This window comes from Cricetulus griseus (genome assembly GCF_003668045.3).
Source record: "Cricetulus griseus strain 17A/GY chromosome 1 unlocalized genomic scaffold, alternate assembly CriGri-PICRH-1.0 chr1_0, whole genome shotgun sequence".
NCBI classification, from domain to species: Eukaryota; Metazoa; Chordata; class Mammalia; order Rodentia; family Cricetidae; genus Cricetulus; species Cricetulus griseus.
This window is the reverse complement of record NW_023276806.1, coordinates 158,904,030-158,916,633: the sequence shown is the minus strand read 5'-3', so window position 1 is coordinate 158,916,633 and position 12,604 is coordinate 158,904,030. Positions and strand designations below refer to the sequence as shown.

General features: G+C 40.7%; 1 protein-coding gene across 1 annotated transcript in view; it reads left to right on the top strand.

Moving 5' to 3' along the window:
• The window catches only part of Cfap54 (cilia and flagella associated protein 54), a 293,678-nt gene that overhangs the window by 190,467 nt on the left and 90,607 nt on the right, over positions 1 to 12,604 (top strand). Inside the window, 5 exon segments of the mRNA XM_035451711.1 lie at positions 4,582 to 4,684; positions 5,840 to 5,987; positions 6,671 to 6,828; positions 6,979 to 7,155; positions 7,253 to 7,379. Of these exon segments, the coding sequence (XP_035307602.1) occupies positions 4,582 to 4,684; positions 5,840 to 5,987; positions 6,671 to 6,828; positions 6,979 to 7,155; positions 7,253 to 7,379 (713 nt within the window).

The window sequence follows — 12,604 nt, the reverse complement described above, 5'->3', positions numbered from 1 at the left end:
GTGACCCCCAACCATAAAATTATTTCATTGCCACTTCTTAACTGTAATTTTGCTATTGTTACAAATCACAATGTAAATACCTGATATGAAACCCCAAAGGGGTTGGGACCCATGGGTTGAGAACCCATTGATCTACTGCTCTAGAACAATGAACTAAGTATATTTCTATTCTCAGTTGCAGATATTTTGTTATAGCAACAGAAAACAAAGCAACTAAACAGCACCAAGTGGGTTATGGCATATTGGTATGTCCTGCATTTTATACAGTTTCTTTGTTAGCAACATTCCAAACCTCGTAACTCATTTCTCTTTAAATCAGGACCCATGCTTTAGAATCAGAAGAACCCATGGAAGGGGCGCCCCTTTCCTCCTCCATGGTGAGGCAGTAGTGGTGAAGTGCTATCCTGCAGCAGCAGGGTTCCCTAGAAGTGTGTAGCCTTGAGGGTGGGAGATAGAGTGAGGGACTGTGGTGCAACTGCGGGTGGGCTGAGGCCAGTTAGGCTCATTGCTCTTCTTGCTTGTTTCCTTTTATTTTAAACAAAAAGCAGCAACATTAATCACAAACAATGCCGGAGAAAAGCAGACTACAATATTGCAGATGTTTTAATGGCCCAGCAAACTCTTGGGAGTTTGCTAAAAAAAAGATTGGAAGGCTGCTTAACAAGTTAGTAAAATTAAATAAATAAATACAAATAATTTGGGCCTCTGCTATTTCTCTTGCCAAATCAATAAACTAATGATGCCAATAGCTAGCATGTGTTTGCTAAGCACACCCCACTGTAGGAGAATGTCAGGTCCTGGTAGGTGGGGGCTTTGGGCTTGTATTGTTTACTGCTGTATCCATGGCTCCTAGATTTCTTCCTGGCACAAAACAGATACACAGCATGTATATTTGAACAAATGAAACCTAATTTAATCAGCAAAATCATTCATTTTGATGTGGTTAGAACTGTTATCATTCTCATTTTATAAAGAGGTTGATAATTGCATTTCCCAAGATCATACAGCTAAAACATGACACAGGTGGGCTTTGAACTCTTTCCCCCTGTGTGCAAATTCCTGAAAATTAGGCTATACAAGATGAATTTAAAAGCTTTCATTAGCAACAGAAGAAAACATAATTAAATCGCTGGAGCTCTAAAAACTTATCAAATTAGAATTGAGTTCAAAGAAAACTGTCAACTGATTTAATCTGTAAAATATTTTAATTTTTGTGTATGCAAGAAATGATTGCACCCAGAGCTGGGGAGGTAGCTGTTGCTCAGTGGCAGAGCACTGGCCTGGAGTATGCAAGGCCTGGGTGTGACCCCTGGCAAAAAAATAAATAAATAAAACAGCGTGTAGCCACAAACTATACTAACAATAAATAGGTCATGCCACTTTTACTTATAGCCACTGGAAAACATGGACTAAAAGGTACTACTGACAAAAGGTGCAATTCCACACACCCTTTAGTTTTCAAAAAGAGGAAACTGTAGCTAGTCCACAAACACCGGGAAAATCTTCATCCCCTTGTGAAAGTGAAGTAACGCCTGTGGTTGAGCTGTCCATTAAAAAGTTCCATCAGACAGTTCCTGGTAGTTAGTTGTTCCTTTTGTGTGAAGGTTTTATCTGTGTGTTATATCTGAACCTGTGCAGTACCCACAGGGGCCAATAGAGAGCATCGGATCCCCTGGAACTGGAGTTAGCCATTGTGAGTGCAGGGTACTGCAAACAGGTCCTTGGCAAGAGCAGCCAGCACTCTCTAGTCTCTTTCAATTTCTCACTGCAAGGATTCATAAAACCACAAAAGGCACAGCAGCCTTAGCAATATACCAAAGACTAAACTTAGCAATTAGATTTGGGGAAATTTATTTTCAAAAGGTACCCGTCGATGAAAATGAATGGTCTGAAGACATGCCCCTCTACCCCCAAGCAGGGAGCAGCAGAGGAAGAAGAAAGAACTGAGTCGCCTACCCTGAAAGTAGCTTAATGAAGGGGCTCATCGACCAAAGTCCTGGGCGGGTGCCCCAATGATGTGTCTAAAGAAATAACTCATCAGATGAGAGAGAAACCTTATGAACCGGGGGTGCAGTTGTTCTGCTGAAACGGTTAATGGTGGGCACAGTAGTGGATTTGCACTCAGCCCAGATAGTAATATGTGCATAACTGAAAGCGAGTATTGGAACCACGTCTAGAAAAATCTGATGGATTAAAAAGGCAGATGTTAATAACGAGCTAGGGATGGTATTAGATACAGCAACCAAGCAGGTATGGAGGAGAAAAACACAACGATTAAAGCGTCAGGTTCTTCAACTCCCACTTTTTGTTTTATTTCCCCCCTTGACAAATAGAGAAATTATGTTTTCAAAAAATGGATTAGTATAGAAGTATGTTTGTGAAATCATGAAAAGTAACTGCTGTTAAAATCTAAGCCAGGATATGTAATTTTCTAATTCATGTGGAGGAGCAAAGAAAAATTATACTGAAGAAAAGACACAAAACAATGGACAAGGGGATAAGGAGTAAACAGCTATAAAAGAATAGAAGAAAATTACATATTGTGGGGTTGGCTAGATGGCCCAGCCAGTAAAGAAAGACACTTGGCTGTGCAAGCTTGGCACTTTGACTCTAATCCCAGAACCCACATGAAGGCAGAAGAAGAGCACTGATTCTACAAAGTTGACCTCTAAACTCACGTGCATGCCATCACAATGTGTGCCCCACATAATAATAATAGTAATAATAATAATAATAGCAATAATAATAATATTTTGACAAAAATGTAAAATTATTAACATTGTGTGTATCTGTTAGTGTTGCTTATCAGCAAGTATCAGAATCCCAACTTGAAGCAACTTAAACAAAAGAGGCAATTTTTTTGATTGGCTTAGCAGAGCAATGAAAGATGTGTGTGTGTGGGGGTGACTAGAATGGGAGTTCAGTGGGACAAGGCTGGATGCCTCAGGAATGCCCATCCAGCCCATATCTTTCTACATGCTAGGTTTATTTCACCTAGTTTGCTGCTTCTTGTGCCCACTGCTGGACCCAGGTATCTTCTCTGATGAGCCAGGATCATGAACAGCATGGAAGCCCTCACAGAGAATGGAGAAGGGAAGTCACCATGTCCCATGAGGATGGAAATGGTTGATGGTTCTCTTAGGTGAACTGAAATATGTCACTCAAAGAAACAAGTACAAGACTATAGGGTGACCCACATAGCAAAAACAAGCCAGCCATTTTTATAAATAAGATGGACCAAAGGTAAAGAAAAACATGCCAGGTGTGTAATATTAATATGTTGAGTAGAAAGCAAGAGAAAAGGCTTGGACTTTGATGTTGATGACAAGTGCGATCAGCCCTGGCACTGACAGTAATGTTCATAAATAACACCGTGGCATAACCAGTGATATCAAACTGGTTAGAACCAGGAGAGATAGAGAGGGAAACAGGGAGGGAGGGAGGGTGTGAGAGAGCTAAAGTTCCGGAACCTGTTGTCTGGATTCCTACCCCGACCCCTCTTTTTGTAGCTGTATGACAACTTACTTAATATTTCCATGTATCCATTTCCTGCTTCATAAACTGCGTCAGTAATAGCACTTATCTCTAACTCATAGTATATGCATGGGGATGAGGGGTAGTGAGTGACTTAATTCACTAAAGTAACATGGTATGGCATCTGACACAGGGCAAATGGCCAGTCACCTGTTTTTTAAAATTGTAAATTATGGGAAGAAGGGGAAACATTCTGGCTCCAGGGGTAGTGTTAACACATAGTTTTCAATCTATTAATGCAACATATTTGCCAAACAACAATGTTGTTAAAATACAGTCTGGGGATTGAGGCTGGAGCATACATTCTGAGACCCTGCGGACAAGAGCTAGCTTTCTTATGAGCATTCATGAACATGGATACAGCCAGCCATGTGCTAGACCAGATTGCTTGGTAACTGATCCAAAGAAGGAACTTCAGAATTCAGGGAGGTCTCTGCTCTAAGGCATTTCAGTCTCATCTTGGGGAGTTTTCTATGGCTGCTGTGGGTGAGAGCAAGAGTAGGACATGAACTATGTGCCTACCTTGGTCTTCTGACCTGGAGGTAGCAATGGCTAGATAGAGGTCAATGGGGTGGAGGAGTGAGGAGGTCCTAGACACTGGGTTGTTGTGGGTCACAATGACAGAACTTGATAAATTGGATAGTGTCCATTGAAGAACGAGAGCAATAGTGATGACTGGAGACTTGGAATGGAATAAATTTGGCTGCAGGGTGTCAGAAGTGGGGCAGTTACCTTTAATCTGTTTTAGATCATGGAAACATTCATTCATTTACTCTTTGATCCATTTATTTTTATTGAAAAGGACTTTATAGTGTTTTATTGTGCCTCAGCGACTGTACTAGAATGTGGGTTTAGAACTCTATGCTGTGTTTAAATGGTGTTATGAGTAAAGGAGAGACTACAGTGCTATTGGGACATATGAAGGAGACATCTAGTAACATTTTGAGGGTGGTTGGAGGTGTCATAGTTTTCAGAGGTAGTAGAGACTTACAAAATCATATGCAAATGCTGTTACTAGTAATAGTCCAAACCTTCCCTTGGTTTCAGGGCTGCTATAGTGTATTCCACACTCAAGCTTCTCCAGGATTCGAAAATTTTTAAAAAGAGAATGCCAGAAGACTTAGACAGTCCCACCTCTCCGGTAAATTCCGTACGTATGCATTTTTAACATCCTCACAGTATACATTGCACCATACCTTGTACCTCAGGAAACTGATTGCTATCTGGACGAAGCAAAGTGGTAAAGGTGAAGTAACAGTGAGATCAGGGTCCATGTTGAAGTCCTATTTCTGCTCTTCATTAAGGAAGACCATTATGTTCTTTTCAAACGTTTTGAGATCTCATTTGGGAGCTGTTGAGGGTAGATACAGTCATCACCAAGAACCCATTCAGATGTGTAGCTGTGGTTAGTCTTAATATGGCCCCACTAGCAGAGTGGTTTTCCAAGACCCACTCTTCCATCCACTCTTGTGTTTATTACCTGGACATGGCAGGAAGGATACTCACACTCCTTCCCAGCTAGAGTTTCCCACACTTAGCCTTCCCCATACACAGGGTCTGATGTCTGTTTGACAGCTGGTCATGAGCTGTGTCACTGGACTGAGTGAGACTGAATAATTTAACAACATAAAATCACTAAGGAGTCTGCATAAAAATCATCACAGAATCTTGCTTCTGATTTTAGGCATTTCTAACGAAATCACTCATACCCAGTGAACTAATAGTCCAAAAATAGATACCCAGAGCTGTATTTACCATTTTCCATCCTTTAAAGGAAGACTTTTGATGACATAGAAAATGTTGATAATATAAAAAATACAATGCAAAACTGTTTTATTAATTAAAATATTTAGTTTATGTGTATGAGTGTTTCATTTGCATATAAGTGCACTGTGTGTGTGCAATGCCAGTAGAGGGCAGATGACATCATTGGATTCTGCCAAAGCTGAAGTTATCAGTGTTTGTGAACTGCCATGTAGATGCTGGGAACCAAACCAGGTCTTCTGCTAGAGTATTCCTAACCTCTGAACCATCTCTAGTTCTACACAAAGCTGTTTTTGAGTAGGAGTGTAGAGAGAAAAGACAGGCCAAAGTGTTAATAGAGGCTTACGGAATTGAGGATGATTTTACTTGTTTCTTTTGCATATATCATATGCTTTCTAGAATGTTCAAGAATAATTTCTTAGTTTAAAATGTGATACTGTGAAATGCTATTGGGTACTTCTCTCAGCTCACGTTTAGTCTTTGGCTGGAATACCAGCATTATTCATTGGGAAGCTAACCTCCTCATTTTAACATTGTTTAGACCACAGAGAATAAAGATGATAGTGAGTTTTTAGACCCCATTTCCCTGAATGCCCGGGAATATTTCAACATTCACCTTTGGCTGAAGTGCCGCTTGATGCTTGTGACTGCGTTCATTGCACAGATTCGTGGTATTGGAATCATGAAAGGTACTTTCTTAACTAATGTTTTCAGTGTGGTTAATTTGACATGGGGGGCAGGCTTTTTATTGGGGTATGGCTGATAATTTTCACAACCTTCTAGCTTGCACTCTTTCCAGAATTTAAAATACAGGTTGTTAAACAAAAATAGTGACCACTCTCAGTCCTCTGTACCAGAGCAAGTGGCACATATATTACTGATTTAATTAAAAAAAAATACAAGATTGGTCTAAGCATAGAGCTGACAAGCCACAAACATAGGTTTCCAATGTGAACCTGTCCCCTCCTTGCCAAGTCTTCCTCCAGCCAGTCTCCCATGGCTCTGAATTTCCCTTTCCTCTCCAGAAGGTGGAGGTAACCTACCTCCATCTTATTGGACTTAAGCCAGACTGAAGGTGATAGCAGTTGTAGTCTAGATAACAGCGTGGCATGTATAAACAGTAGCTCCCACAGTGACTGATAAATGCCCAGTTGTATACCTGCCTATTTTCATGTCTCTATCTACCTCCCAAATGGAATTATTTCATGTAATAACATTACTTCCATAGCACTGGACTAAAGTGCTTTGACCCATATTATAACACTTCCCTGCTCTGTGTTTCGAGTGATTCTCTTCATTTTCCATTTTAATGTCCTCTTATCTTTGATCATCCGGGACATTCTACACAAATCTTTGCTTTCTCATGCATCAGAGAATGACATGACGGACTGCCTGAGCCTCATCAATGAAGTGTGCATGGAGGCCAAAAGTGCGGATGACATGGAGATACTGGCCGAGCTCCTGATGCAAGCTGTGATCCTGGGTCTTCAGGAAAAGCACTTAAAGGCAGACATCATAGGAAATCTCCAGGTAAAGGAGTCAGTGCAGTCTCCATATGTATGTTGAGGGAAGATCCCAGTTGATCAAAAGGAGGGATTCTCATCCCTATTGAATGTGCACCTGGCTCCATGGCCATAGCTCAACAATGAACTGGAGAACACAGTCATTTTCTCTCAACAGGAAATAATTAATTTGCTGGATGGAAATGAGTTCCTTTCTCCTCCATCTTGGTTAACCCTGGTGAGAAGCCTCCTTCTAATGGATGACTTAACGAAAGCTGAGAAATTCAAGGATGCATCTTCAAAAGACGACAAATTAATTTTCTTGAATCAAGCCCACAGCATCCTTATTGCACAGGTAGCAATGCCTTCAATTGGTACAAACTTGGGAATGGACTTTTCTGCCATTTTTCTTCTCTATCCCAGTGACACTGACTCCACTGTTTCTCTTCTAGATGCTAACTTTTGGAGAGACCATCAAATTCCCTCTATCAGATGCTGACTTTGCGAATCCTCAACAGCCTTTGAAAAACATCTACCTTCCTCATGTCATCTTACTGGCAAAAGTAAAACTGAGAATTGGTAAGGATATTTAAACACCCAGCTTCCAAGAGTGCCACAGATGTTTTTAGTTGCTTTTCAAATAGGCTATCATGACTTGAAGAGCCAGTATTATGAATGCCCAGGCTCTGCGTGCTTAAATAGGTTTTAGTCACTTACCATGTGCTAGACTCTGTGGTATAAGGATGAACTTCATGTACAAATCAAGTTAGGATATTGGTTACAGTAGTTAGAATATGCGAAACTATTTGCTTTGTACTATTGCGTTTTATTCAGCTGTTCGATCTTTGTAACAAGATTATTTTCACAGTCTACTTTATTGAAAAAGTCACAGAAACACAAAGTATGAGTGTATTCCTAATAATACACCACTTATTTGTTCTCTAAATTACAAGTAGTTATTTTACATTTATGTCAAATTGAGAAAGATTTTTGAGAGGCATATAGAGCAGTGTATTATGTCTTCTGGTTATCACTGATGCTGTTAAGTACCCGTGTCCCTAAAAAACAATGCTTATGAAAAAAACATTATCTTAATGTGTTGATGATAATGGTGTTCTTTTTTTCCCAAAGCTCTAATAACTTGTATCATTTTAAGCAACATTCTGTGTCCTGTAAATGTGGGGATTGTCAGAGTATGCATTTTTATGAATCAAGGTGTTTCCATGTCTCCCCATGATGCATGCTAAGCAGTGGCTCTTCTGTTAGAACAAGTGCTGTGGTTGTTTTTGGCAGTGTAAAGAAAGGTGTGCAGGTCTACTGATCTTTGCAGGCTTGGTGCTTTGGGAAACCTCTCTAGTCAGCCTGGCTACTAATCCAGTTGTCCTGTTCTGACTCCTGTCCTGGGAGAGAAGCCTGTCCTTACCCCAGTCCCAGCTTCTTGGCCTTACTCTGGCTCTCAGGTGGTATCTGCCTCCCAAGACCCTGGCTTCAGAGCTTCCTTCTTTCCCTTCCAGATCATCTACAATCTGATTGCTGGAATCACTTTTTCTTTTTGAGCTTTGGTATGTTAATATGTTTAAATATTAATCATAAGAACCCAGACAGACAAATAAAACAATCACCTGTCCTTAAGCACCCTATCTCTTTTGATTGCTGGACATCTGGGCTCTTATAGGATGGATTGATTCCACTCCCTCTGTTCTTCCCTTGATTCCCAGTAACTCTGGTTTTAGATGAGAGAAATCACTGTTGATTGACCAAGGCTCAATTACAACTCCAAAGTGTTCTTTTCCAGTCTTGCCTATATGGGCCACCCAGTACCTGGTAATGTTTACATCACCCACACCTACTTGGCACTTAGTTTTTTCAACTTATAGATCCTCAGGCCCTTTGCTTTTCTTCCCTTTCCCTGGTTTCTTAATCACCATGAAGTCTTATGTCTCCATAGGCCATCTCTTATATTAGTGTTCTCTACTTATTGTGGCATGAAAGGCTTCCTGTGATGTGGTCCAGGCTAAATAATGGGGATTTTTTTCTTTAAACTATTTTTTTTTCTTGTTTCTCTTAGAGACATTGTATTTGTAACTCATAACATTTAATAATAGGCCTCTTACCACTGAGAAAATACTGGTACCACCAGGCAGTGTTGGCACACACCTTTAATCCCAGCACTCAGGAGTCAGAGGCAGGTAGATCTCTGAGAATTCAAGGCCATCCTGATCTACAGAGCTAGTTCCAGGACAGCTAGGGCGGTTACACAGAGAAGTCTTGTCTTGAATAAATAAATAAATAAATAAATAATACTGGTACCTTCTCCCTCCTTGTCTTTTCATCTGTCTCTTGTTTCCCAGACTCTGTTGTGCTATGTGATTGTTAATTGAATATCCCAACCCCAGTGCTTTCCCCACCTAAAAATCCAAATGATGCTCCCTGGAGCATGGGTTTTTACAAATACCTTTTTCTTCACCATGACAGGCAACTGATATATTGTATCAGTCCAGCAAGTGTGGTCTTTTCTCTGGGGTTTTGTAGATGCTATTTCATTTTTCATAGTCTCAATGTTTCAAATGAGAACTGTAGTATTAGTCTTTTATTTTCTTTTGACAAGAAATCTGTCCTCCCTTCCCCAAATCTTGTTAGATTTATTTTATCTCTGTAGTAGAAGAAATTCACCAACACATGTTTAGGTACATTTTTCCTCTTTCTTTTCCTAGAAATTCACTGAGCCCTTAGTATCTGCAGGACAGTTTCTTTCTAACTGGGGAAGGTTTCTTCTTGCATAATTATTGCTCATTTGCTTTCTCTGTTCCTTCTTTGGGGTTGGATACCTAAGTGAAAATCTCGAGGGTCATTTAACTTCTTTGTAGTTCTCTCATTTCAGAACCAAGGCCTTTGTAACCCACTTGCCCTAAGTTACCCTAGATTAGGTAGTTTGTACATAGTAGAAATCTGCTGCTCTCAACTCTTCTGAAAAGTGGAAGACCAAAGTCAAGATTTAATGTCCAGTAAGAGCACATCTGCATCACAGTTGGGGCCTCAACTGGTCCTGATGCGATGGGAGGGGGAAACTGGTTCCTTCAGGCTCTTACATAGCTCACATAGCCCATTCATGAGGGCTCAGCTTTCATAATCACTAAGCAAGGTCTTGATCTTTCATGTAGACATCATCACTGTTCGGGAGGGTTTTTCAATATATGAATGGAAGAGAACACAAACACCCAAGAAATAGTCATGCCACTCACCTCACAGAAGATTAAATGAGAAAAATGCCTGGCTCAGTGCTGGGACCATAGTAAGTACTATAGGTATGGATAATACTTGGCTTTGTCTGGAAAGTCTGTCATCTTTCTCTTATAATTCTATCATTTTCATGATTTATGATGTAAGCATAATCTAATTGATCTTCTTGATAATTAATATTTTTTCCACTGACCTCTCAAAATTAGCTGATAACTTGTATTTCTCTGTAGGCTTATATGTGTGTGTGTGTATTTATGTATGTATGTATGTATGTATGTATGTATGTATGTAATTGTGTCACTCTATCCTCAATCTATTTTATCTCACTCATGCTATCTCTTCTAGAAACCACATTTGATATTCCTCTTGATGGTTTCTGGCTCTTCTTTCCCAGGCTATTCTTTGTCTGCTTATTGTTCTTCAGGTCTAGCAGTTCCAGTGTGCCAGTGATGGTCAGAAGGGCAAGTTCTGCCTCTGTGTCTTGGCTCCATAGCAACTTTTAAGAGTCTTAATTTCCCTTTGAATGTCCAATGGAAATAACAAAAGCCATCCAGCATTTTTGAGCTCCATAGTAGAGGACTCATGCCCTTGTCAGATGTTGCACCAGCGCTACAACAGTTCTTTCAGATACAGGCAAGGGGGCCTGAGGATTCAAATAAAGACAAGACAGTGGGTCATTCTTGCAAGGAGAATGCCATTTATTACAAAGGAGGGAAGGCTTACATACCAGTCAGCAGTAACAGTGGAAAACTACCCAGGTCAGAAGTTCATGTCCCCAAACCCCTCTGTCAATAAGGATGGGTGGATGTTTTGCATTCTTACATTCAGGCCTTATCAGAAGGAGGGAAACAAGAAGTAAACTCCTAGTCACGAGATGGTCAGCAGACTCACTCATGCTATCTCTTCTAGAAACCACATTTGATATTCCTCTTGATGACTGCTGGCTCTTCTTTCCTGGGCTATTCTTTGTCTGCTTATTGTTCTTCAGTTGGGAAGGACCCAACAGTGAGATCCCTCTTGGAAAATCCAGAGGGCAGCCAGCCACAGCTACCCTTCTCTGGAACTCTCAAACACCCTTTTTAGACTCTCTTTAGGATACCATCTCTGATCTTTGACATACTCCTTCCTGCCTCTGTTTCTCGTGGTCTTATTTGCCCAAAGAGCAGAAAGCTGGTGGAAGCTCTCTCTGTTGTAATCTGTCACCTTCTAGGACCTTCCTGCTTCCTCTACCAGAAGCTTCTCAGCCAAGAGAATCAGTAGTAGGACTGGACTGCTGGCAAAGGGAGGCCAGCAAGCATATACTCAAGGTATCATCGTTCCTGAATCTTCCCCTTATCTCTGTTGTGGTGATACTTCGTTTATGTTATAACATATAAAGCTTGCCTGAAGATCAGAGAAGCAAAGTGGCCAGCCACTAGAGAGTACTCACCTCTACCAACGCTCAGACTGAAGGGGGAGAATCCACCGAACCTCAGACTGCACTGCTCTTCACCAAACCTCAGAATGTCGAGTCCCTGTCTCCTTCTGCCTTTATTCCCCTCTAGTACTGGAATTAAAAGCATGGGATCCCAAGTGCTGGGATCACCTTTGTGTGAGCTCTGTTTCTATTAGACTGGATCAATTCTGTGTAGCCCAGGGTGGCCTTGAACTAACAGAGATCAATCTGCCTCTGTCTCCTGAGTGCTGGGATTAAAGGTGTGTGCCACCACTGCCTGGCCTCTATGGCTAGCTCGAGTGGCTATCTTTGCACTCTGATCTTCAGGTAAGCTTTGTTATATTATAAGCAAAATATCACTACATTATTTTAATTGATCCAGTCTAAAAGAGAAACAGCTCACACAAAGGTGATTTCATGCCTTTAATCCCAGTACTGGAGAGTAATAAAAGGTTGGAGAAGACAGGTGCTGATTGCATTCTGATGTTTGGTGAAGCAGTGCAGTCTAAGGATTGGTGGATCTCCACTTCGGTCTGAGCATTGGAAGTGGCTGGCCCCTTTGCTTCTCTGATCTTCAGCTTTAACCCCAATATCTGTCTCTGGGTTTTTATTATTTGTGCTACACTCAGTATCATCACTGGCACACAAATTTCACTACATACATCACTCTGTCTTGCAAGTCTCCTTGCTGATGGCATTATCGCATCTAGCTGGCCCCTCAGACTTCCTGCAGCTCAGTCAGTGACCACAGTCAATCCATTTTTTCCCTTATATTTTCAGCCCACAGTTTGCTATATTATTAGGACATTTGAATTCTGTGTGCACTCAAAGCACAGATTGTGTAAAATCAAATCTACTCTCAGCTTTTCTGACTTACTCATCTTGAAGGTCTGTCATCACGCAATGACAGTACTGTTGCTTCTTGGTAGATGCATTTGAAGCTGAACAGCTTGCTTTCTTCTGTATTATATTAAATACAGCCTTTAAAAACAAAACCACAAGCCTCCTTTCTGTCAAAACAATGTCAGTTTCACAACAGTTCTTTCTTTTTTTTTTTTTTTTGAGTTGGTGTTTACTGGGGGAAAAAACATTTCAATATTATGAAGTACAAAAGCTCTTGTAACTTGCT